Source organism: Chroicocephalus ridibundus, chromosome 14, assembly GCF_963924245.1.
Source record: "Chroicocephalus ridibundus chromosome 14, bChrRid1.1, whole genome shotgun sequence".
NCBI lineage: Eukaryota > Metazoa > Chordata > Aves > Charadriiformes > Laridae > Chroicocephalus > Chroicocephalus ridibundus.
The window spans coordinates 14,339,286-14,365,904 of NC_086297.1; the positions used below are offsets into that span (position 1 = coordinate 14,339,286).

The 26,619-nt window shown below is 49.2% G+C and overlaps 1 protein-coding gene across 4 annotated transcripts in view; it reads right to left on the reverse strand.

Moving 5' to 3' along the window:
* The window catches only part of DNAH9 (dynein axonemal heavy chain 9), a 226,683-nt gene that overhangs the window by 124,069 nt on the left and 75,995 nt on the right, over window positions 1–26,619 (reverse strand). For all 4 annotated transcript variants that reach the window (XM_063352546.1, XM_063352545.1, XM_063352547.1 and 1 more), the window contains 7 exons: window positions 16,933–17,094; window positions 15,419–15,615; window positions 12,290–12,452; window positions 10,000–10,123; window positions 7,831–7,973; window positions 4,917–5,078; window positions 3,747–3,980 (listed from right to left, as the gene is read on the reverse strand). In XM_063352546.1, coding sequence (XP_063208616.1) covers window positions 3,747–3,980; window positions 4,917–5,078; window positions 7,831–7,973; window positions 10,000–10,123; window positions 12,290–12,452; window positions 15,419–15,615; window positions 16,933–17,094 — 1,185 coding nt within the window. The remainder of the gene's footprint in view (window positions 1–3,746; window positions 3,981–4,916; window positions 5,079–7,830; window positions 7,974–9,999; window positions 10,124–12,289; window positions 12,453–15,418; window positions 15,616–16,932; window positions 17,095–26,619) is intronic.

Consider the following 26,619-nt stretch of genomic DNA (forward strand, 5'->3'; position numbering starts at 1 on the left):
TCTATGATTCTAAAAGGCCCGGGGCATGTGTGCGTGCAGCAGGGGCTCCTGACAGGCGACACAGGCAGGGCCAACAGGGCCACAGGGAGCTGCTAAAAAAGGATAAAGAGGAGCAGCTGATGTGGAGGGGCAGGAAAAGACTGGTTTCTGTCTGAAAGAAGAGCACGGGACTGGGGATTCACCACTCCTCAAAGAGAGGAGCTCTCTCAGCTGACAGCGGTACCAGGGTACGCAGTGACCTGTCCTGCTCAGTTCTTGCCAGCACATTGCACCCTGCTGCCGAGCAGCCACAGACACCCGCTTTATGAACCGCCATCCCGACACACTACAGAAGAGTCATTACCACGTCCAGGGCAGGCGAGAAAAACACCACCAACTTTTCCAGGGTCTGACAACACTGGTGAAAGGAGAAGGTGCCTTTTGGGTAACACGCAGCTGGTAAGCAGAAGAAAGCAAGAGCTACAAGAGAATAGCAGTAGAAAGAGAGACTGAGGTGGCATGGAAAATCCCAGTCATAGAATCATAGAATCATAGAATCATAGGGTTGGAAGGGACCTCTGGAGATCATCTAGTCCAACCCCCCTGCCAGAGCAGGGTCACCTAGAGCAGGTTACACAGGAACATGTCCAGGCGGGTTTTGAATGTCTCCAGAGTTGGAGACTCCACCACCTCTCTGGGCAGCCTGTTCCAGTGCTCTGACACCCTCAGGGTAAAGAAGTTCCTCCTCATGTTGAGGTGGAACTTCCTATGTTCAAGTTTGTGCCCATTGCCTCTTGTCCTGAAGTTTGTGCCCATTGCCTCTTGTCTCATCCCAAAGATAAGACAGAACGCTCTTAACCTCCTTCCCATAGGCAACACCAGGTGAGAACCAGATGAAGGTGTGAGCAGATAGATCCATCAGATGCCTTAGCATATGGAATATCATTAACTGTCCACCAAAAGGGTCAGTACTTGGCCCTTAACAGTGCTAAGAATTGTGAAACACCTGTGAGCAGCTTCCTGAGCCCAGGAGGGTCTGGTAACCAATTCATAATGTGAGGTAGAAAGGGAAAGAGGAAAGGAAATGGGAGATTCAAGGATAACGTACTGTGACTCCAGGAGGGAAGGCAGAAGTGCTCGCCTACCACCAGGACAGAATAAGAAAAATTATTAAAGAATAGAAAACCTGGAGGGCAGGCTCCCAGAAGACTCATTTTATCTGATTGTCCCTGCTTTGTTTCAAGAACACAAAATACATCACAAAGGTCAGCGATTAATTGATAGAGCAAGCGAGACTTGAATCTGGAATCCAGTGATGCAATATTAACAAAAGGCAACCTAAAAATTACTCAGCAACAGGCCCTGAACAGAGCACTGACCTCTTCATAGCGAACATCACTCTGAAAAACAAATGACTCATCCCACGCACCTTCCCGAGTCCATGCTGTCCTAACAACTGGAAGCCGGCTGCTGCTTTTCTGAGTAACGAGGACAGCCACTGTCTTCAGGGAAAGACGGTTAGGCATGTAAGCTAAGGGGAAACATTTCTTTAAGAGAAAAATTGGTCAACAGAATCAAGATGTCCAAATCTCAATGGAAAAACAAAGAGCCAGTGGCGGGGGAGAAGAGTAAAAGGAGGGGGAGAGGCTACTTTGAAACTGGAATGGGTAACTCAAAAAGTCCCCTACAACTACTTGCACAACAGCCCCCTCATGCTGAGGCCACGCTAAACACTCCATAGAAATATATAAAAATCATGATTAACTTCTCGCAGCATCCACGCGGCAGGAAGCTGGAGAACCCTGATGATGGGAGCACTATTCCTCAGACCTCAGGCACGACCAGGTCACGCCCAGGTATCAAAACCCTCCTCCTTTGCTTTTAAAATAAAAAAACGCCAGTGTATCGCTTCCAAGCACCATGAACACAACCTGGCGGTGACACATCGGAGAGAGAAGACTTGTGACTTCCTCAGCACCAAACCAACCACTTCCATGGGTGAATGTAAAGTTCAGACTTTAAAATCCATATTCAAGATCGAACGTTCTGCTTTGATTTCCAATACTGCTAAATATCCACACTGTGGTTTCAAATCAACAGCAGTTTTGACTATTGCGCACATCTGATAATTTAGGTGTTTAATTTTAGGCCCCCAGTGCTAATTTTAGATTCAAATCTGACATATTTGTCCTCACCGCTCTGCATCTTAATCAACTTCACAAACAGGCACTTCTCGCCCCAGCCTCACCCCAACCTGTAATGAACTTTGCGTTCCGTTACCCTTCTCGCAATAGCAAACCCTACGTGACCCACAGCGGCTGTGGCTTCCCATCTTCTGCCCAGTCCTCCACCACTGCTCAGCACCTCTTCTGTGGCTCCTCAGAGAACCCTTGCCAACGTAACACCTGAATGAAGACACGCCTGAAGAATAAAGCAGTGAAGCGTCCCCACATTTGACCAACACTACAGGGACTTGTCTCCTCTCAAAAGATTAGTTTCCTATTAGTTGCTCCCCATAAAAAATAGACCCAACCCATCTCGTCCACCACAGGGGCATCATCGAAACCAGCAGCACCCCCCAGGTTAGCAAAATTATGTACCTCCGTAGGTAAGGTAAGCGTAAGGTCTGCTTTGCAGTGAGGGCACATCCGTATTGCTCTGGTTGGCTTCACTGGTTGTGATGGGAGCTCTCTGCTCCTGGCTCTTCAACCTCAGCTGCAGCCTCACAAAGGAGATGCGAAAACCTGCAACGGGGACGTGAAACACCCACTCCCCTCCTCCGTCCTCAAAGACCTGCCCTGCACCATGAAGAAAGCAACTGTTCGAAGTGAGATGTAGACATTCAGAGCTGAGAGGCACTAATAAAGCCCATACATCACCCTCCAGCGAGGCACGTATCCCAGTGAGCCTGACAGACATGATTTATGCCACAGGCATTATCCAGAGCGTATGTATGGAAGGGGCTGAACCTGCTGGGCCTTCATTCGCCTCAACCCCCTGCATTTCTTTGGAGCACCTTCAGGAAAGGGCCATTTGCCACAGCAGAAGCTTGTAAGTGAACATTTGTAAGAGTTAATAGAATATGAAATGGAGAGAAAAACGGGAGTTTAGCAACAGATGTAGAGAGCAAAGCTCTGCAAGGCAGTTTAAGTCGCTACAGAGAGGTTTTTGAAATACTCAGAACAACATCTAGTCACTACCACAGAAGAATGCCCGGTGCTGCTCTGTAGCAGGTGATTTTGGGACGGCTAATCTACAATTCAGACCCGCATTAGTTTTCCTTAAAGAGGGATAGCAGAATGAAAGGAAAATGAACATCAGCCTTATTTTAAAAGGATGCTCTATGTAGTTTGAAAGAGAGGATTCTTGTTGATGTTATTGTAGATTTCCTGGATGCAATTCCAAAAATCACTGATCTTCCTGTATTTTATAAGCTACTTTGTCACTAGAGATGAAATATTAATTAGAAGAAGATGTACACAACCAGGTGCCTCCCTATCTCATTTTACGTACGGTGATTTTTCATTTGGGATTAGCACCACCTAAACAGACAGACATCTCTTCCCTTCTCCTTTCCAGTATGGAATATAACTCGTGCTCCTCCAGGAACCCAGCTCAAGCCAGACTAGAAGAGTCAGGACCTAGCCCAAATTTTACACCCTGCAGAGTTTCCGTCTGTAAAGTTCTCCTTCAAACCAGGATGCAGAGATGCCCCTAACAGAGAACCATGGGAAACGGAAACTTTTAACCCCAAAGGGTTTGCTTACCTGTGCTGACGTGCTGTTGAGCTTCTCCAGGCCGTTCTCCAGTCGCTCCATTTTTGCTTTTAAATCCTTGCCCTTTTTCAACAGCAAATTCTGATAGAGTTTGATTTGCTCAAGGAACGACTTCGGAGTGGTGTAGTTATACCGTCGCTCGTTGCTCAGATACAATCGGGATATCTCGTTGACACTTGTGTGGACGTAGGCCATGAATTTGCTTATTGAATCTTTCACTGAATCCTAAAAGGAAGATGAGAAGACAAGGAGAAAATATTTTAAGCAGAGCAACTATATACGGCGCAGGCCTGTGCTGTGTATAAAGGAATTTATTAACTTTTTTTTCTGGTGCAGCAAAATCGAGGATGTAACATCTAAGTTGATCCCTTTTCATTTGTTATCTCTAAAATAACTTTGTCTGTTCGTGTACTTTATACCTCTTTTTATATCTTTTTATCTCATACTTTATGTTATTCCAAGCAATTTTTCTAGCATTCAGCTTTTTAAAATAACAGTCTTTTAAGTATGAATTTGGGCTTTTCTTCTGTACAAATGGGGAAAGCGCACACTCGTAAAAAGAAACATGGTAGACTTTATTCTTCCAAAATCCTGCCCAGAAAAGCTAAATAAACAGAACTGAATCTCTGTTAGTCCAGGAGCAGGTTGTCGTCAATGATAACTTGACATATTTTTGCCCTTGAGAATTACAGATGCTCAGACGCGCATGTGAGAAAAGCGTATGTTCTCTGCAATAATCATGAGCACTGGCTTATTTTCTGCTCTAGCTGCCTTTCTTGCTCGCAGAGCCGTCATCTCACTGGCAACACCACCTGAGCGTGGCGCCCATGGACCTTCTGCTAAGGTCTACGCTCCTCTCTGAAAAACCCGGACCGTATTTCAAGCCTGGTCCAATGCAGCTTAACGCACTACGGTGTGACCAGCAATTCCTCGCCGAGCCGTCACCCAGGCATCCTGGCTAAGTGTTGGGGAGCCATAAAGGTGAGCAAAGTCCTCTGCAATGCCGTCCTCGTCGCCTGAGGCATTGCTGGCACTGAACGGAGGGACGAGGTCACATCTGGTTGCCACCAGCATTGTGTGGCCAGTGCCTACACCCCGCGGAAGAGCTCAAACCCCGGCAGGGCTGGGGCACCCCCAGATGCCGGCGGGTGAGCCGCTCACCTCCACGGTCTCTGTTTCTCGCAGAAAGCGGAGGCTGACCGACTCGAGGGCCTCCCGTGGCCACTCCTGGAACCAGTCTATGGCCGTGCAGCTGACAATGGCGGGGAACCTCCTGCTGCGGACACGCAGCTTGTTACCGACGGGTGAAAAACACAGTGCGACCTGTGGAGTCCAAGGAAAGAGAAGGTGAGCAGGCATGGCGGGGAGCAGGCGCCGGGCTCCAGCCATGCCGCCCAGCCTGGACTCAGCCAGCCACTTCCAATGGAAGATCTCGCACCATCAGCTCAGGGTACAGCAACCACTATCCTTGAGCCCTCGCACTTCAGGCCAGCAAGCCTGGCCTGGAAAAGGCATAATCTAGCAGTAAACACTTTTTTTCCTCCGCAATGAAAACAAGCAGCGGTGTTAAGCATTGCTATGGTCAAAAGCAGAAGCCTGGCACGCTTCCAAGGCTGCAGCCGGAGTTTAATATAACCATTCTTCCCCGCTTTCGCAGTGACACAAAGCTTCGCCCAGCAGGGAACTGGCATCCAGATTCAAGTGATACAACCAGGAATTAAAGCCAATGGATCTAAATTCTCCTGGCAGGACCATGGGCCTGGATCGTTTCCCCAAGAGCCAGCACTGGAAAGGGTTGAGGTGGCTCAAACTCAAAATCTGCTTTTATCAGAATGAGAAATTTTTTAAAATAGAGAAATCTCAAAACAAAGCAGAATGGAAATAAAAGCGCTCGTGAACGTGTTTTCCCTGCTTGTTGCATGTTCACACAGCAGGCCTTTTGCTTTTCAGGCTTTTATTTCAATCTAACAGCTGCTAAAAGTTTCTGAGCAGCAGGAAATCGTGCAGAGTTCATGGGTCTCTGGGAAATGGCTCTTCACATTATCCTGGGGCCTGGTCAAGGGGCTGTTACTGCCCTGCTCAGCTTCCTCAGCCCTGCACCGATTCTCCTTCCTCCCCATCTTCAGCGCCTGTCACCCCTCCACCCGCTGTTTCCTGCGGGCTGGGACCCTCGTCCCCCTCAGCCGTCCTGCTCCGCTCCTCGCCACAAGGCACAAGCTCTCCCTTTTCCAGAAGGAAACTCCTCGCCTGTAACGTCAATACCTTTCCTCTTGGCTGCCCCACCACCAGCTTTAGCAGCAACATAACACCCAAAGACCAAAGCCTGCCACCACCATTCATCACAGCCCTTCTCCTGCAAGCCCGCTGCACCTGGATTTACGAGCTCTGCTGATCAGGCATGACGAAGGACACAGAGAAGTTGACACCATGCAATGAAGTAGCAACACCTGAGGGAGGGCCGGTTTGGGAAGCAGCGTTATCTCACCCAACGCATCACCCCTCTCCCGCTTGTCAGCCTTGGCTGGAACCTGCACAGCCTTGCCATCGGCTCGGACATCTCCACAAGGTGTCACCACCCCCACCGTGAGCTAAGATCTGTTTTTCGAAGCTGTGGAAGCCAACCTGTAACAAAACCGCTTTTGTTTCAGTTCCAGAAGAGGCAACTGGACTCAGAGCTTCTGCTCCTCTGACATGGCCGCTGTGCGCTCACGCACGCAGGGGACAGAGATGTAGAAATCCTTTCTACACCTTCAAGCATAAGCCTTGGGCACCCCTATGTTGCTCTCTCAGGGCCAGGCAAGCTTCAGGAAGCTCTCCAGGACAAAAGCCCTCTCCTGCACCTACACCACTCTCTCTCAAGACCCTGAGGCAGAAGGGGTGCTGGTGCTGGTGCTCTCTTGGGCCCAGCCCCGCTCCTGTGCTGCTCCCAGAGGTCCAGCATGCGCTGGACCAGCAATGGCTCCATCAGCTTTCTGCACAGCGCACGATGCCGTCACGAAATGCTGGAGAGCGTAAACAGCCCTTCCCGGCTGACTCCATCCATCTGCTCTAACACGCCGTTAAGGAGAGCGGCAGGCAAGGAAAAGGGAGCAGCCTCAAGTAAATCACTGCCCTTCCAGTGTACCGCAATAGCCAACAGGAATATATTTAGGGAGGGACACGAGGCAGAAGACAACCAAGGTGCTAGAATTGCTACAAAACCACCTCAGCGCCCATCAGAAATTCCCCTCCAGAGGACTGGACTCCCTCTCTTTGGGCATCTATACCATGGCATGGTACTCACATTGTCTCTCAAAACTCAGCTCGCCGGCTGTTCCCCATCCTAAACACGTACCTGCTTACATCACAAAGTGAATGGGCCACCCTACCACAGTGAACGTGTCCCACCAACACAAACCAGGCAGTGTTTTAGAAGGAGGATCTGCCTTCATTAAGGAGAGGTCAAGTCTTCCCTCACCGCCCACGCTGCCTCGCTGCTCTGGGACTGCAGCGCTATTTACCCGCAGATGGGTAAATACCTTCTGGAAGAGTCTAATCCTCCTTGCGCTGTACTTTGTCCATGTGCTGGGCATACCGGGAAAGTCCTGAAACGGTTTTGATGTCTTAGGACATATTCATAAGGCCTTTCTGTGCTAGAATATGGGCTGCAATGTTGCGTCCCACTCAGTTCCCAACACTCTGGTTTTAAGATAAAGTTGGGGTTTTTTTCCCATTCTTCTGACTATGGATTGTCAACAACGTGAAGACTGATCCCCTGTGCAGCTTTTCCAAGCAGCAAGACCTAGTGCATGGCTTTGAAAATGGAAAGGCTGAACTTGCTCAGCTCTTGAAAGAGAAAATTTTCAACCCTGATAGTTCTGTCTAAAGCACTATGAGTACGTGATGACAACAGACAGCATTTCTTAATGCGTTAGTACCGCTTGCTGAGAGAATCACAGTTTGTACCACCAACAGGAGGAAAAACCTTTCAGGCTGCAGTCTGACCTTCCTACAGCATAGCCCAAAGCACCTCCACCCTCTGCCCCTGCACCGAGGCGGATGGTGCGGACCTGAACTCCCCCAGCCCCCGCCTCACCTTCAGCTGCCGTCGAACACGCTCGATAAAAAACTTCCAGCAAGTCTCCCTGGAGTCCACCAGCCCCCGGCCTTTGACTTCATTCCTCACGCTGTTGATGATGTTTTCAACTTCGTCATCAGGGAAGAGATCAGGGATCTCACCTAAAAGAAAGGGGAGCGTTTGATTTTGTTACAGTCTTAGAGCGAAGTGAAGTGGCTGCCTTCCTCTTCAGGAGCTCGAGGAAGCCCTTTCCTCAAGAAAAATCATTGTGCCAAGTGCCCATGGGCCCCGGCAGCAGAAAGGTGGCACAGAAGGTCATTACGCTAAAAAATAAAAACTTATAAGAGCAAACTTTGTTATAAAAGCAGAAGGTAAACATAGAATAGAGACAAAGTACAGAATGTCTTTTTTTTTTCTGTTCTACAGTGCTAATTAGATTACCAAAAAAATTACATACCTAATATGCTACACACAATAACAAAATCATTTTAGTTTCACAAATGAATTAGCGACGTGTACAATTTGTACAGCTGTTCACCACCACTTCCAGCGGTGGGCAAATAACTCCCAGACCACCAAAACATTTTAGAAGTTAATAATCTTTTAAAAACTTTTAAAAGTTAATAGTTACGCAACTGATTGATTGCCAAAAATGTACCCAAGCAAATATATTTTCAGTGATTCCTTAATTTATCACCTATTCACTTCCTTACTGGCTTCTGATTTGATTGAAATCATCGTTATTGAGTGAGATACTGCCAATATGAGCACTAATCACTTCGGAAAAGACACTAATCAGGAATCTGCTGATTTATAAGAAAGACTAAAATATATATTTTGTTCTAGTTTCTTAGGTGATGATAAGATGTGAAACAAGTAAGAAAAACAAGCATGCGGGCAGCAGAGAGCAGCCAGACCCACCAGTCAGCACCAGTTGGGCAGCACTAGCTCATGTCACGGGACGTCACGGTCCCTCCACGGTCCTGTCCTCAGCCCAGATGCAAGTTCTGAGCTGCTTCCCTGCACCATGAGTGAGGAGATCTGATTTGTCCCCACTTCCCCACACAGCAACCACATGAAAAACACCTTTCAAAACCACCGTAAGGCGACCCGGACGCCCCGACGCCAGCCTGCCTGGCCTGCCCCTCGCCGCAGGACACCGCAGAGCTTCACCCTCACTCATGAGACATTTACGTCGTCTGCACCCCGTGTAAGAGGTGGCAGGAGCTACACACCGTCCTCCACAATAACCCCTGTCCTTACTCCTGGTTACAAATTCATCACAGGCAGGGCTTGTTTGCTGCTGAAACCATCTGGCCAATTTATAGCCACATATGTCAAGCCTGGAGTTAACTCACAAACTATCGCTCCCCTGTGCTGTCAACTCTCCACCCCTCACCATCCACAGAGGTCACCTGAACCAGCTGGTATCTTCCCACTCCTCACTCCTAAATAAGGGAAAAAGTGGCAGTTAGTGGCAGTGATTCTGCAGGGAGGCTGGGGCATACACCCCCTCTGGGTTACCTATGGCCGTCGCAGTGACACAGCTGCAGAGCACCCGGCACGGGGAGTGCTCCTTCACACACACTCGTGCCGTGTTCTGCAGGGAAACAGCATCTGCACGTAGACCGACTCTTCTGCAATTGTTTGGGCAAGAAACAGCTCAAAAACTTAAATGCATCTGGAAAAGCAGCGAGGAAAAGGAATGGAATGGGATCAGCAGCTAGTTGATGCGCGCAGACATGGTCAGCTGGTGGCTTTACATCATCCACCAACTCGCAGACACTCCAGTCAAATATTCCAGCCAGGAGCAACGGTACTTTATTACACAACTAGAGTGTGGATGCACGGGATCCACAGGTCAAACTCCTCCTGTCGGTACTTTCCTTTGGCTCTGTCCTCAGCTGCAGTATCACAACAGACACGTCACTGAAGGAGCATACGCAGTACACCACGAAGCATGGAAAACTGGGTATGAGACATCACAGAAAGAAAAAAATCTACCAGACGATGGAGCACATCCTCACCAAGGAGACCTTAGCACTGCTTTTACTCTGGAGCTTAACCCGTGCATCTTCTAGCAAACTTCATATACTGTCCTTCTGTATCTTCTAGAACTAGAGATGCTACTATGAGCAAAACTACGTTGAAAAGGGAGAGGAGAAATCAAAGCAACAAGAGAAGTACCTGATGCTAAGAAGTCATTCACCAGCACCAAGAACTGCTCATCTGCCACTTGCGCATCGGTCATCAGGAACACGGTGCCGATGTTCTTCACGCCAGCTTTCAGGTACTGGTTTGCCAGGTCTGCCTGGAGGTTGAGAAGCGGATGGACTTAGGGGTTGCACCTACGCTCTGCAAAGCACCACACCGACAACTGGGGTATTTCAGAATCATCTCGTTAACCAAAACCAAAGCAATTGCAATTACTTAGCATAAAACTGCACTTTGGACACTCTCCTTCTTCATGGCTGAGCCTTCCCGGTTATATGGGGAAGTCTACTGCTGTCATCATTGTAAGACATTACGAAGTAAGACGTGGCATTACGCCCAGGTCTGTATAACCCAGAAATGAGAAGCACGCCCTGCCCAGCGCTGTGAGACAGAGGGACGTGCCTGGGGCTGGAATTCTTAGAGGTCCGTGGACATGGCTGAAGACATCACGGCAATCGCTGGTTGTGGAGACTGCTGGGGGAGTCCAGAAAGTCTCGCTCTGCCCTGGGCTGTGGGTACCGTAACTCACACAGGGAGGCTAAAGCACCGCAGGGACTGGGAGAGACAGCAAGGACTGGGAATGTTGGTCCTTGGGATCCCCATGCTGTTGATTTCTCTGGTTTCACAAGTATACATGAATGATTTATTTAATTATTTTTTTCCCTGAGCTGCCGCAACACATTTGTTTTGTTGTTCGCAAGGAAGGGAGAAGGACGCTTTGTGCAAACATGGATTGTTCCAGTTGTGTATTTCTTCCTTCTTTTCCAGCGTCCAAGCAGGGACTCACCCTTCAGCGGGTGCAGCGATGCTGAGAGCTCACACGGAAAAGCTGTTTCATTTCAAAGGGGACAGTGTCCTCCGAATGAGGGACACCATCTTTTTGGAACTCAAGTTCTTCATGAGATGGGAAAAACACCATCACCCAGCACAAATTCCGCCCTTTCCTCCCTGCCCCTCCAAGCAGGATACAAGACACACAGGAGACCCTGAAGGAACGCACTGGCCAACATTACAGAAACTCTCTTTGCGATTCAGCAAACGCGCATGCTTTTTCCAAAAGAATCATTTGTTACTTTCATCACTGGAAATTTGGACTAGAGCAATTCTAACAGCGGGAGGGGCCAATGGCAGACGGGGCAATCTGTCACCATCTTGCTCTTCCATCTCTGAGAAAAAAACTGTCTCCGTATTGCATAAATTCTTTGAAAATGAATACAGAGCGAAGGGAACATCACATTATTTTCCACCTCCACAGACAGTGAAGCAAAGAGACGCCTTGAAAACAAGTTTATTAATGCTGGTATCGAGCTATACTCCTAGCTGGGAGCGCAGGCTTCCTCAATAAATAGACAGGTAGATGCTAGAAAATCCCATGAGTGGGGCTGAAAAACGCAGAGGAGAGCTGAAACCACCCAGCGGCTGGGGACCAGGCTTGTGCCACATGATGAAAACAACTTGTACACAACCAGAGGTCATCAGGTCCTGCCACTGATGGGGAGGGAACCCGGCGTTCATCGGCCGTCACGTCTCCCAGGCGGAACCGAGTGAAGCTACCGTGATTGTGATTTTTACAACGTTTTTAATAGCAATCATTTTGCCAGTGTCCTGATTAGCGGCCAGCCCAGCCCAAACCACAACAGCCAGCAGCTAAAATACTTGTAAAAAGTGATATTTTAAAATGCGGATTTATAACTCCTAAGCTCACTAACCTGTGCATAAATATAAGCACAGGCACACGTTGTGTACAGTGAATCATCCACACTGTCCCTTCCTTATACAAAACACCAAAGGAAGAATGGGATGTGATTTGGGAACTCTCCTCTCTCTCCTGCTTCTTTTCCACTTCCAAATCACTCCACAAGAGACACCTCACAGCTGAGTTAATTACCACATCTTGGTTTAATTAGAAATAGTAATCAAATAGAACTTTCCTGGTCCTTCACGGTTTCGTGAACAAGCGTGAAATGTCTGCCCGCACCGCTGGGTTCACCAGCCCAGCCCAGCGCTGGCACTTGGGCTGGGACGTTCTTGGGCCTGGCCAGCAAGAGGAGGGGCAGAGGACACCAGGTCTGTCTGCAGCCCTGTGCAGACACGCGTCAGCGAGGTATTTTGAGAGGTGTGGCTCCTCTCTGCGCTCCACCACCTCTTCTGGGGCTTTTTAATATCTTCACAACAGTGTCACTCAATATACAGCAAGTTTTCAGGGCAAGTTCTGCTTTTTATTTCCTTCCCCCCCGCAACCTGAGCCTTAAAAATCACCCACCTTCAGGTCAGGGACGCCGTACCCTTTCCTCAAAGTGACCTGGAAGACCTCCAGAGAGCTGATGAAGGCTGCCAGCCTGGTCAGGCTCTGCTTGCCGCTGCCGCCCACGCCGACCAGGAGCGCGTTTCCTCTGGGGGACTCCAGGATACGGTTGATGCGGCAGCTAAATCGAAGCACACAAAACCTCTCATTAATAAGAGTATTTTTCTATTTCTCTGCCCGGTGCTTTTCAATACATATTTTATTCACTATGAAATTGTATTCTGAATGGGATGAAAAACGTCAATCTACGAGACACGACAGCAATCAATCCCCATCTCTGCTGAGACCTATACAAAGGACGTAGCTGACGAAAAAAATAGTTTGGTGGCAAATCAGGCCGTGCCCAATCTTTTTCCCACCTGCCAAGTCTGGCTGGACAAAATTATTTTAAGGTGAAGGCCTGGACATCTTTGCAGAGAGGACAAGGGAAAAGCACGTTACACAGACATGCAAAAACTGAATACAAAATTGAAGGCTCTGATACACCTCCCCAGTAAAGGTTTGTCATCACAAAGCATTTGGGATTCGTGTTCAGTGAAGAGTCCTGCTATGCATCAAAGCATATTCGTATATGTCTAGAACGGCATAAAAACGTGTCTGGAAAACACTGTCCATGATTCTTATTTATCCAAACCACCACTACTTAAGAGTGAGATTTTCTCACTCTTGAAAATGAACTTGGAGTTATTGCCCAGGTCTGTTCACTTCTCCTGTCTGAGAGTCGATGGGGAGCTCTGCCTGCCTCCAATTTATTCTCTTTAACTGATTGCTGACATCCCCAGGTGTTAAAACCCCAAGTTGGGGGGGGGGGTTAGGGGGTTTTACATGTAAAAACCTCACTGCAAGCACCATTTGTCCCCTTTACATCATTGCCTTTATTCGTCTCACTTAACTGAGTATTTTGCTAGACTAAATAATTTTTCAAATAAGACTGCGAGAAACGCTGTACTGCTTTATTACAACTCGAGGGTCGTACCATCTACTGCATTCTCACGATCACGCTGCACACCCAAAACCTCACTTTCCTGATTATTCGCAATATTAACTGGAGGGATAGCGCCGGGTTTTGTAGCAAATCCCGACTTATGTGAAGTTCAAAAGCAGCACAAGACTGACATCGCCGTCACCTTTCTGCCAGCAACGGAAGCACAAACACCCGTGGACATCAGGCTGCGTATGGCCCAGAATACAAAGGAGTAAATGCCCGTAGTCTAAGGGAACACGCGCCCCAGCGAAGCCGGCACACCGCACTGCAGAAGTCACAGGTTGTTGAGCTCTCGGAAGAGAAACGGTTAAACTGCTAGTCGAAAGGAGCAGTACATGTATTTTTTTTAGTTTGCATGAGAGTAACGGCATTAAGCTGCCAGGTCCATCGAGAACTGAAATCACGCACACTGGTGTGCAGCAAGACAGCGGCTTCCTCCTGGCTCAGAGTCACAAATTTGCACCTCTTGCACAGTGTTTTCATAGAAAATCAGCTAAAACTACGATTTACAGGGCAGGTCCATCTTCTGACGTGACCTAAGGCCACATCTGCATTTCAGCACCTGGGATCCTGCTGGGATTCCCAACAAGCGTTTAAATCGTATTCGAAAGCCAGAGATACACCTCACTATCTGTACCACAGACGCGTACGCAGGTTCACAATTACAAACTGAAGGCTTGCTATTTTCATGTAGTCCCGCATGTCCAGTTTCCAAAGGGAATCCATCCGGACCTCCAGGCATCTAAATGCAAGCGGGATTTTCAAAGGATCAAAGCAGTTAAAATGCCTCAATCCATTTAAACTCATGCATGAATGCACATAATGTTGCTTTATATACATTCGAAACTCCCACTAAGAACCTGTGTAAACATGGCTCTAAACCAGAGCGGTTTAAGCACCAGTATATATATATATACACTATACTATACTGGCTATATATACTATACTATACTGGCTTAAGCACCAGTATAGGTTAGGGGCGGACATGCTGGGAAGCAGCTCTGAGGAGAAGGACCTGGGGGTCCTGGTAGACAGCAAATTATCCATGAGCCAGCAGTGTGCCCTTGTCGCCAAGAAGGCCAATGGCATCCTGGGCTGCATAGGGAAGACTGTGGCCAGTAGGTCGAAGGAGGTCATTCTCCCCCTCTACTCTGCACTGGTGAGGCCACAACTGGAGTACTGTGTCCAGTTTTGGGCTCCCCAGTTCAAGAGGGACAGGGAACTACTGGAGCGAGTCCAGCGAAGGGCAACCAAGATGATTATGGGACTGGAGCACCTCCCTTATGAGGAAAGGCTGAAAGAGCTGGGACTCTTTAGCCTGGAGAAGAGAAGGTTGAGGGGGGACCTGATTAATGTTTACAAGTACCTAAAGGGTGGGTTTAAGGAGGACGGAGCCAGGCTCTTTTCAATGGTACCCAGTGACAGGACAAGGGGCAATGGGCACAAGCTAGAACATAGGAAGTTCCGTTCAAATACACGGAAAAACTTCTTTACGGTGAGGGTGACAGAGCACTGGAACAGGCTGCCCAGGGAGGGTGTGGAGTCCCCTTCTCTGGAGATTTTCAAGACCCGCCTGGATGCAGCCCTGAGGGATGTGCTTTAGGCAATCCTGCTCTAGCAGGGGAGTTGGACTAGATGATCTCTAGAGGTCCCTTCCAACTCTGAAGATTCCGTGATTCCGTGAAACCAGTTGTGAAAGCAGCTGGGGAAATCCCGGTATAACTAGTTCTGGAGCTGGCCTTCAAGTGAAGACACTAAGGTGCCTGAACATTGTCACGCACAATAAACGTTCATGCCACATGCAGAGCATCAAGGGCCAAAGCTAAAACAGCACCCAGGCTTTGAAATAATCACCAGCGTGCAGCCCCTCCATCTGACGGCCCCAGGCATCCGCGCGGTTTCAGAAGCACGCTGCAAACACCAGCTAGAGAAGCAGCACGGCGTTTGTGCTGGACACGCGATGTGGGCAGGTGACGCTTCCGCACACCTCCAGCTCCGGCAGCCAAAATTACGGATAACTACATCTACCAGGAAACCCCATGGAAGCAATTTGCAAAGATAAACGCGATGATGAGACCCATAAAGCCAGAAAATCCCCTTACATGTGGCACATGGCGTCCTCAAACAGCACCAGGTTCATGGCAGCATTGACTTCATTGTAGTTGTCCAAGGCTTCCCCAAGGATCTGGTTCAGCTGCTCCCAGGTTGGGACAGGCCTATAGCTGGGTTCACCGATGCCTTTAGCAAAATGGCAATAAACATTCATTCGCTTGGTCTGCTCTAAAGTTTCCTCAATGTCCTGTCCAAGAAAAAAAAAAAATGTGTATATATATGTATGTAACAAGTACAGGAAAAACACTGCAGGAACAGTGTTTTATATATATATATTTATACACACACACATTAATATATATAAAAATATAAATACATACGCAAATATATATATATGTGTATATAACAAGTATAGGAAAAAACATCTTTCCAAGTAAAGTATGGTGTTCCGGCAAATGCCTTTTTCTGCCCATATAGTTGCCCCCGCATGTAGGAAAAGGGGGAAGAGGGACACGAGGGAAAGGAAGAAGCCACAGCACCGACTTCTTTTGCTCTGACACCTTTTTGCAAATCCCAACAGCTCAACTCATCACAGTACGAGAATGTGGCCACAAGGAAAGCCCTGCAGCAATAGCCGCGGCGTTAGGCTGTTGCAAGGACGACGATAAAATGGGGAGGAAAAAGCGTCGTCTGCACTACTTGTCACATCAGTGACACCTGCGTGACACACAGCAGCACCGCTGGGTGACGCCAGGCCAGAAGGAAAGCAGGTCCAGAGCTTTCCTTTGAAAGATATTTTGGAAAAGAGGAAAGCACTAAGGATTTGTGCCTGCATTTCACTTTGCTCCCATCTGACCCCTCTCCTGCTTTTGCCACGTGAGACTCAAAGCACTTATAAAAAGGAATTCAGTGAATTCATAGAGCCCAAATCTCCTCTCCCCAGTGCCCTTATGGAGCGCATCATTTACCCGTACCACAGCATCGGTGGCCCAGAATATGGATGACAGAGATTTTGCTCCTGGGCTCCCATCATAGAATCACAGGGTTGGAAGAGACATCTGGAGATCATCTCCTCCAACCCCCTGCTTCAAGTTTGTGCCCGTTACCCCTTGTCCTGTCCCTGGGCACCACTGAAAAGAGCCTGGCCCCATCCTCCTGACACCCCCCTTTCAGTTTATAAGTGTTGATAAGATTCCCCCTCAGTCGTCTTTTTTCCAGCCTGAAGAGACCCAAATCCCTCAGCCTTTCTTCACAAGAGAGGTGTTCCAGTCCCCTCATCCTCTTGGTAGCCCTTTGCTGTCCCCTCTCCAGCAGTTCCCTGTCCTTGAACCGGGGAGCCCAGAACTGGACCCAGTGCTCCAGGTGTGGCCTCCCCAGGGCAGAGCAGAGGGGGAGGATGACCTCCCTCCACCTGCTGGCCACACTCTTCTTGATGCATCCAGGAGCATTGCCTTCCATGCAAGTGAGAGATGGGCAGACCTTGGGTCAAACTTTGCATTCCCAAGGAACCTTTTTTCCTGTGAGCATGTCTGTTATTACCAGAGTTATGAACCTCAACACTTACCTCATAGAATTTCTTCACCATCTCCAGCTGGATTTTATCAAAGGTGCCATAATCCCTTTCTTCAACCATCTTATCCCGGTACACCCGGTTTGACTCGTGCAGGTAGAGCTTCACTAGGTCTTGGGGTTGCTTCAGACATTCAGGGGTAGAGAAGAGAAGGCCCTGTGGAGAGCAGAGACAGTCAGAAAACCCCTTCTTCACCCTAAGGGACTAACCTCACCCTGGCATCCAGGCGGTCACGCTAGAATATGGCTGAATCGCTCTAAATGCAGAGTTATTATGGCAACCTGCAATGGAACATCTGAATAGGGCCCTACTCAACAGAATCAGAGAATGTGTTGGGTTGGAAGGGACCTCTCAAGGACATCTAGTCCAACCCCCCTGCAGTCAGCAGGGACATCTTCAACTGGATCACGTTGCTCAGAGCCTCATCCAGCCTGGCCTTGAAGGTCTCCAGGGATGGGGCCTCCACCACCTCTCTGGGCAACCTGGGCCAGTGTCTCACCACCCTCGGTGGAAAGAACTTCTGCCTAATGTCTCATCTAAACCTGCCCTGCTCTACTTTAAACCATTGCCCCTCGTCCTGTCGCTACATGCCCTTGCAAACAGCCCCTCCCCAGCTTTCCTGTAGGCCTCCTTCAGGGACTGGAAGGGGCTCTACGGTCTCCCCAGAGCCTTCTCTTCTCCACGCTGAACCCCCCCAGCCCTCTCAGCCTGTCCCCACAGCAGAGGGGCTCAAGCCCTCCCAGAGTCTCCGTGGCCTCCTCTGGCCCCGCTCCAACAGGTCCATGTCCTTCTTGTGCTGAGGGCTCCAGAGCTGGACACAGTGCTCCAGGTGGGGTCTCACCAGAGCAGAGCAGAGGGGCAGAATCCCCTCTCTGGATCTGCTGGCCACGCTTCTTCTGATGCAGCCCAGGATGCGACTGGCCTTCTGGGCTGCAAGTGCACATTGTTGGCTCATGTCCAGCTTTTCACCCACCAGGACCCCCAAGTCCTTTTCCGCAGGGCTGCTCTCTATCACATCATCCCCCAGCCTGTATTGATAACGAGGGTTGTCCTGACCCAAGTGTAGGACCTGGAGAATGTGCCCTTTTTTATCTCTATATCCCCAAACACTTTATATTTGTTTTACTCATTGTGACACCCCAAAGAGCATCCCCGACGCTGGGGCTGGTGTCCTGAGCTCAGCCGCAGAGAGCACGGAGAGTCAGGCACCAGCCCAAACGTGCGGCTTTTTGCATCCCAACACCATGCCACGGGTGCTCTGTCAAAAAGAAAAAATAGTTTAGAAATTTTAGTGGCCATGCTTTTTTTTTTTTTAATTTTTTAATCAATTCATTTTAATTAGGTGCATTCTGCCTGCAGGAAATATTAGTTGCTGTCTGCTTATCACAGTATGTTTACCATGAACTCTATTAAAATGCATAAAAGAATTATATTTCAAAGAGGTGTCGCCTATAACTAAGCCTATTAACAGCACACAGGGTTTTCAATGGCATGAATTAAACAGACAGCTTTTATTCCTAACATCTAATTATTTATACATAAAATACAAAACGTATTAAAAGCAATGTAAAGCAGTCCCTCTCAGCTCACTGGCCCACGGCTCAAATCATTTGGGTTTCACATTTGTCATTACAGCTGCCAAACTGTTATTTTATTTATTTCAGAAAAAAAAAATAATAGTGAGAAGAGCTGACAACTCAAAGAAAGATGAAACCCATCAGGTCCCAAACTGATTTGTAAAAAAAACCACCATCAACCGCAAACGCCTCAGTCACTCTAAAGACTTCCCTAGCCACAAAAGCTGTTGTGCTCCTGATGGACGCACAAGTAAGGCGACCTCAGAGGGAAGAAAACCCACACTCCGCAAATCTGTAATCAGTTTATTAACCTAACATCTCCCCTTCTCTCCCTTTGCAAACCCGACCCTTGCTCCTCGCAGCAGAGCTACCGGCCTCTCCCACGAACGCAACTGGCTGCATCCCCAAAGAGCACTGGGGACACACCGTGTGCGAGGTTGAGCTTCCAGGAGATGCCATAATGCTAAGGCTGGGACGCATGAAAGATGCGTGATCGCGGGTCACTGCATCAGTGATGGATGTGGTGCCAGCATGAAAAAAAACCCTCTGAAAAATGGATTATCCCTTGCCCTTTGCCACGTCAATGCGACTTTTATCCATCTGGCTGTTGAGTCCTCAAGGTTGTATTTCAGCCAAATCCGCCAGCTTCTCCCCCTTGCCAGGAAGGCCAGAAGCTGGTTAGGAAGCCCTCTCTGCCGCAATGAGGCACCGATATCAAATATCACGACACTGGTGATAAAACAGTGAAACTCCTGGAGGGGTGTTTGCTGGGAGAAGCGGCTGTGCCCATCAGGCTGCGAGGGAAGTGGGGAGCCGGGCTGCCGGGGAACCACCGCCCTCCAGCCGACAATCATCAGATCAGGATTTACTAGCGGAAAATGCTGAGTGACAGGTTCCTCAGCAGCTTAATAATCGCCCCAGGAGATGATGCGTATTTGGCATGGAAACGGGGAATATGCTAATCATCCCAGCAAGACTTGTCTCCCGTGTTGTCGTCACGCATCGACATGCCAGCGGAGACGGGCTGTCGTGGCTCTGACAAGGCAGGACCTGACCCAGCCCATCGCTTGGGTTTTTTCCCCATGATCTCCATGAAAAGCAGGAGAGTGAAGAGCACCCACGACCCCATCCTTCTGCCAGGGAGCATGTCCCCTCCCAGTAGGACCTCACTGCTCTGCACCCACCACAGCTGTGCTGAGGGAAGTCCAGGAGATATTTGTGCTGCCCGTCAGCGCTCTGCACACAGCGACAAGTATGGGTCAGCTTGCGCCTCACAACGTCAGCTCTGAGCAGCAAGCAGCCCTGGCCTGGGGCAGGGCAATTCCCACCACGGCTCCATTAGTGAGCCCCAGCCCACAGCATTACCTCAAACACTGCGTTAGCACTGTCCTCTGACCAGGAAGGGTCTCCCAAACCCATCCAGCACAGCTACACACTCCAGCCAACTCTCTTGACTTGCATCCCCACGCACAATCATTGGTTCCCCCCGGAACCTCAGAAGCCTTCCATGCAAGACCAGCTTCCAGGCAATACCATTTGCTTCACCTAGAAGTTGAGGTGCTCTAGACTCAATTTTAATCCACTGACAAATACAAGGATCGCTCATTTTTCTGTAGTGAGGTGCAGAGCTCTGGTACCGCCCACAGTACCGAGAAGTCTACACCACACAGCTAAATGACTTTTGGTAACAGAGCAGCTCTTCCAAGAAGATCTTCCAAGTCAAATGGTCCAGTGGAGAGAGACATCTGAATTTTTCTTTCTCGTTGCACCTTAACATGCTCTCGGGGGCATACATGGAAGAGATGCAGACTTAGAATCATAGAATTGTTATGGTTGGAAGAGACCTTTAGGATCACCAAGTCCAACCATTAACCCAGCACTGCCAAGTTACCACTAACCCATGTCCCTCAGCACCATGTCTGCCCGTCTGTTCAACACCTCCAGAGATGGTGACTCCACCACTTCATCTCTAATGGAACTACATTGCACGTGGATAGCCAAAACGGAAACAGAAGAGGTCTCTGCACATACAGAACAATCTTGGAAAGTCAGAGACTTTGTTTGCATACTGCTATCTAAAACACAATAAAACCTACCTATATAGGGAAGCGAAATGATTAGGCTAAAAAAAAAAGGCAAAAAAACCCCAAACCAACCCAAGCAACCAACCAACCAACCAATAAAAAAACCCCAAACCAAACCAACAGAAACCTTCAAGCCATTCTTGCAAAACCTGGAAAACTCTAATGTGTGTCCAGAAATTAGGGTCCGAAGCAACGTAACGTGAATTCTGGGCACTAGGCTTCTAAGGTGATAATTATTTCCACACCCTGCAGGGCTCCCGCTGGCATCCTGCTCCTGCTGCGATGGGCAGCCCAGCGAGCGGCGAGAAGCAGCGGGACGCAGAGCAGAGCCTCCCCTGCCGCCGTCTGGGCAGGAAGAGACCCAGCGTGCTCCCGCGGACGGGGGATCAGAGGGTGACAGAACAGAAAGTCTCCCAGGCATAAAACAGGAAGAAAAATATATTGCTTTTTCTCTTTGCAGCCTAAACAACATTTAAAATAATAATAACTTGTGCAGCGTAGCGAGCCCTTTCCAGCTGCCCTGCACGGTTGGATGAAGCACCCTGCTCTTCTCCCTCCTGATGTCACTCCTAGGGCAGCCTCAGCACTTTGAGGCCGGTGGTGACATGAGAACAGTGACAAACACAGCATTACTATCAACAGCGTCTGGGCCATGACCCCAGAGTCCTATTTAAAAGACCAACTTCAAAATATGCTCATCAGGGAGGACTGATGAGGGGCTCCAGCCACTCCACTGGCACCGCGTCCTGCGGTGGCTGCGGCACGTGACGGAGCAGCCCAGAACCAGCCACTGCTGGGAAGAGAAATAGCAGAGAGGGTGAGAGAGAAGGAGGGGGAGACTAAAACCCGACCGGCTCTAGCAACCAGATCCCAAGGCTAAGTCCTGCCAGAGAACTGCGCCAGGCTGGAGAAGAAGCCAGGGGTGCTGCCGACCCCGCACCAGTCCCGCAGCTGCTGCTGTCCCCCTCTGTCACGCACCGGCAGGTAACGCACACTTTGGCGTTTGCAAGGCTGAGGTTCGCGGGGCTCTTTAGCAAGTCCAACCAGGGGTAACTATGGAACTCCCTCCCCCTGCCAAGGAGTGCAAAGTCTGCCGGCCGCCCAGGCCCGCGTGGAGGCGAAGCTCAGCCGGAGCCTGGAGCGGTGGAGCCTCTGCCACCGTCTTGCTGTCAGGAAGAGAGAGAGGCCCTTCTTCCTCAACTGCCACGGATCTTAATGTGACATGCTGCTCGAAAATCTTGTTAGAAATGGGAATAAAAAGCAATATACAACCCTGCTGAGTCTATGATTATTATTTTACAGAGACGACAGATATAATTTAGAGCATAATACCATGGTAACCCTTTCAAATGGAAAGAAAGACAGCAACAGGGCTTCCTCTGGTGTGAGCCAGCAGGGAATATATTTTTAAAAAGCATAATCCACCACTCTGTCACTGCAGAGACCTGTCTTCTTTAATCAAGGGGAAATTGCCTGGAGCGTACCAATCAATTTAACTCTGCAGTGCGTGGTGGGACCCAGAGGCATGCAAAGGTGCCGTAGGAATGTAAGGCAAGTAGCGTCGGACTTTAACCACGGATGGGACCTGCTGCAGGGGAAAAGTCACAGATAACACCTTCTGAAGAGCCCGAAGGATTATAAAGGACTGAAGGGTGACCGTGCCCCTTCCACATCAGCACCAGTAAGTGATGTGGACCAAGGACAAGGAGCCAGGGCTGCCATTCCCGCAGATCTGGCCTAATCCTACTCCAGCCCTTTCTTGCCCGTCATTCTGGGCTATGGTTTCCAGTCTCTCCTCGCTCTGAACATTTCCCAGCGAGACGTGACAGCAAACTTAAGCTCGTTTGTTACAGGATAGGGTTTACAGTACTCGCTGAGCCTTCTGCAACCATTCAAACCAGCCCATGAGCCCAGGGGGTGGAAGATGATCACAGATTTTGAGGCATCCTTCCATCCAGACCCAAGTGGGTTTCCAGGTCAGCAGTGACCTGAAAGTGTCTGTGTGTTCGTTGGAGAAACCCTGCCTGCTGCTGGCTTCCTTCTCCCTTTGGTTCCCCTTCTCTACCCACGGCCCTTCTGCCTGTCCCTACCTCCCAGAGACTCATGTTCCCCTTCGGGGAGCCAGCCCCCCCCCCCCATGGTGGGCATGCACACATGACCCCGGTGCCACACAGGAGAGACCAGCTTCTCCCTGTGTGAGAGCCGGAACCAAAGCTTCACCCTATGGCTCCTGGCCAGCTGATGCCAGCGGAGCGGTGGCACCACTGAGTACAGTGCTGAGGCCATGAGGGTCATCCTGCTGAAGGTGAAGTCCAGAGACAAAAATCAAGTCAGAACAGCGGATAAAATCATTGTTGCGTAGGAATACATGGGATTTCCCAGGACCTTCCCATGTCATGGTTCATCTCAGGGAACACCTACTCGACTGCCAAGGGAGCCTTGCAAGCATCGCAGCTCAAGCAGCTGAGACAAGACACCGTGGTGGGGCAGGCAGGTACAGCACAGGAAGCACTGCGCCCTTGTACAGCCGCTGGAGCCCAGCTGGGATGGCCTGCCGTGTTTCCAAAAGCACTAGACCTGTTGCCACACTTGGACAACAGAGTGAAACACCACACCTGTGTCCCTGGCAGGGGGACAGGACAGCTGTCTGCGCCCCCCAGCCTTGGATGAACCTAGACATCCTCACACGCCTGAAGCTGAGCACCTTAATCTGGGGTCACCTAATCACTTTAGACCTGCAAAGTGCCAGTGTCTGACAACAGGACAGTCACCTCGGACTCCTTTCACCTCCATTGAATGAAGTCCTTCAGAAACACAGTTCCTCTGAGCTCTTCTCCATGTTCCCATGGGGATGAGCTGAACTTGAAGCATACACAGAAATACCCATTTCTCTCTGCTGAGGAAGAGGACACGACTGGCCAGGCAAAAGGCAATCCCACTGAAGATGCTCAGATCCCCTGAGATGATCATTCCAATTAGTCAGGACAAACATGAACAGTGCTTGACAGTCAACCCACTGCTGCCAGACGAGCCTTCAACCCCTGGTTGCTCTTCTTCCCTCTGGTTTCACCGATACCTTTATTTGCCTAGACAAATCTCTGGCGTTTTGCCGTCCTTTGGAGTGAACACCTTCTGGAGTCGCCGTCAGCTGAACCTGAGCAACACAGCCATCAGCCCGAGCGGCTCAGGCGAGGCACGATGAGCATTGGGGGCAGAAGGACAAACACTAAGCTGTAAGTTGCCCTATCTGTCTGCTGGAAGGAATTACTGCTGGCTTGCTCCGGGGCAGTCTTGTTCTGTGCAACACTCGCATGCATATCGGGTCTAAACTCATTCATTCTTCATTAGCTGCAGCAATTAAGATACAGGTTCTTGGAGTATTTTGTAATGAGCCAATTAGCACAGGACGCCTCGTCATAAGAGCTGTCAGGCAGTTTTGGCAAAGGGAATCAAGCTGGGCAAAATTAGGTACAATATTAATATCTAATAGGGTAGGATAATGCCAGAGCCACTGGCCGCTCCATCGCAAATGGAGCCATTGCCAACGACCTGCGCAGAGCCGCGGTATCACCTACAGAGGCAGCAAGTCCAGGGGCTGACTCCTCCACGGCTCCAATTTGCGTATGGTTTGTGCCGTTAACAGTTATCTTTGGCTGCTTGTGTAACTACAGAATAGCTGGTAAAACAGCAATCCCCAAACACCTTTTATATATGCAGCTATTATGCGCTCGGTGTTTGACTGTTTGTCTGGAATTAAAAGGAATTTGAAAAAGACATTACGCACTGACCCACAAGCTTTACATCCACCACTTCTCTGTCTTCCCCCCTAAGGAGACTCAGATGGCCCTGCTTTTTCGGGACTTTTTGTTTTGTTTTGTTTCCCTCTTTTTTCCTTTTGTTCCTTCTTTCTTTTTCCCAGATGCCATCACATCGAGCTTCAGAAAGAACACGGACCAGAGGGGTGGACTGCATGGTGGTTAGAGAACTGGCCTGACCACCAGACTCAAAGCTCTAACTGGAGGCCAACTACCTCCCAGCGGTGTCCCTCAGGGGCTGGTGCCAGGGCAGCATTGCTTAATGCCTTCCTCCATCACCCTCGGCAGGTCTGCAGGTGACACTGACCGAGCAGAGACGTTATCACACCAAAGGGAGCGACCTTGGCAGGCTGGGGAAAAGCTGTGTGAGGCTCAATCCACTTTTGGGTCCCCCGGTACAAGAAAGACATCGACATACTGGAGCAAGTTCAGTGGAGGCCATCAAGACTGTAAAGCGGTGGAGCCCAGGACGTGCAAGGAAAGGCTGAGAGAAACAGGTTTGTTCAGCCCAGGGAAAAGGTGAAGGGGAACCTTACCACTGTCTACAACTACCTGATGGGGAGCTAGAGAGAAGATCAAGCCAAATTTTTGGTTTTAGAGGTGCCTGGCAAAAGGACAATATGCAACCAACACAAATTGCAGCAAGGGAAATTCTGATTGAAACACAGATACATAAACTTCACCATAGAGTGGATTTAGCGCTGCAACGCGGGCCAGGGAGGTGATCGGAACTCCAGCCTTGGGAACATGCAAAACATTCAAAAGCCTGACCTAGCTTTGAAGTTGGTCCTGCTTGAGCAGGGGGATGGACAAGAGAGCTTGAGCTAAATTATGAATTTATGGAGATGTAACAAATGCAACACATGGAACTGCATTCCAGGAGTCCAGAGCTTCTTTCACACCCAATTTCAGGAAAATACCTGTGTTCCAGCAGAGCTAAACAGGAAAGCAGGAAATCTCAAAAACCCAGAAGCATTTAAGGTAAGGAAATAATCAAGAATGAAGAGCAAAAAGTACAGAAGGATTTCGAGAAAAATTGAACCACAATTTAAATAAATATTTTGAGACCAAGTAGCCAGACCCCCCCCTCCACCTCGCTTCTCGTACAGCCATTTGATAAACTAAAAGCCGTCTGAGCTCCTGTCACTGCTCCTACGCCCTGGCCCAGCATCTAGATCTAGCAGGACATTTCCTAATATCCCACAACCTTAGCACCTTTCGAGCAGACTACAGTTAAAATAAAAGCTTCCCACTGAAATGCTTCTTTCCTCTCTCTCTGCCTTTCAAAGCACAGATTAACTAGAAGCCAGGATTTAACATGACCCACGTCTAACGTCAAAGGCTGCTGATGTTTAGCTGAGCACAAGTGACAGGTCTGATTCCTTTGTGACACAATGCAGTTATTAACTTTTTCAAGGTCTTGTTCTTGGATTTCCCGTGGTCTGTCATTACTTCAACTCTTGTCTGATGGATGGGACCACAGGGCACCGGACTTTGTAAAACAGACATTAATAAGGACAGCAACAAATTACAAATGGGTTTTACAACAGGTTATGGTTTTTCAAACCTCGATTTGGCTGCTGAGAACTTTCTCAAACTTTACTAATCAGCCTTAAAAACTCTGAAAGGCTCTTTGAGCAGTAATACCCGCTGCTTCACGGCATGACATTTCTGGGGAAAAAAAGAAAAAAAAAAAATCTCTCCAGCGCTGGAAGAAAACATTTCTAAAGCTGAACAACTTCCCCTTGGCACAGAACTGGCTCCAGTGGTAATTCAGTTTCAGCAATTCAGTCAAAGCTGGTTTTGATTTATTTATCAACTCTTTAAAACGCCATCCTTCATGCACATGCTGAGTACCTGACCATCGAGAAGCTAAGAGGACGCGCCAGTATAGGCCAACAAACTGTACTGGCTCTCAGCAGAGCAGCTGAACTGGTTCCTGCTCTCCTACCTTCAGGGCCAGTAGCCCCCGGGGTATCTGCCACCTGCTTCAGTGCAATAAAATCCTCTCCCCGTGCGGTGGAACGGTGCCGTTAATCCCCACATTTACACACGTGGAACTGAGGTTCACGAAGACGAACACAGCTCCCTCACACCAACAACCACTTAAATAAGTGCTGAAGTCAGGAGCCCAAAGGTCCCTTCATTTGGTCCCTTCTGCAGCCAGAGGGCATTTCAACCCACCCAAAACCTGCACCTCCTTCT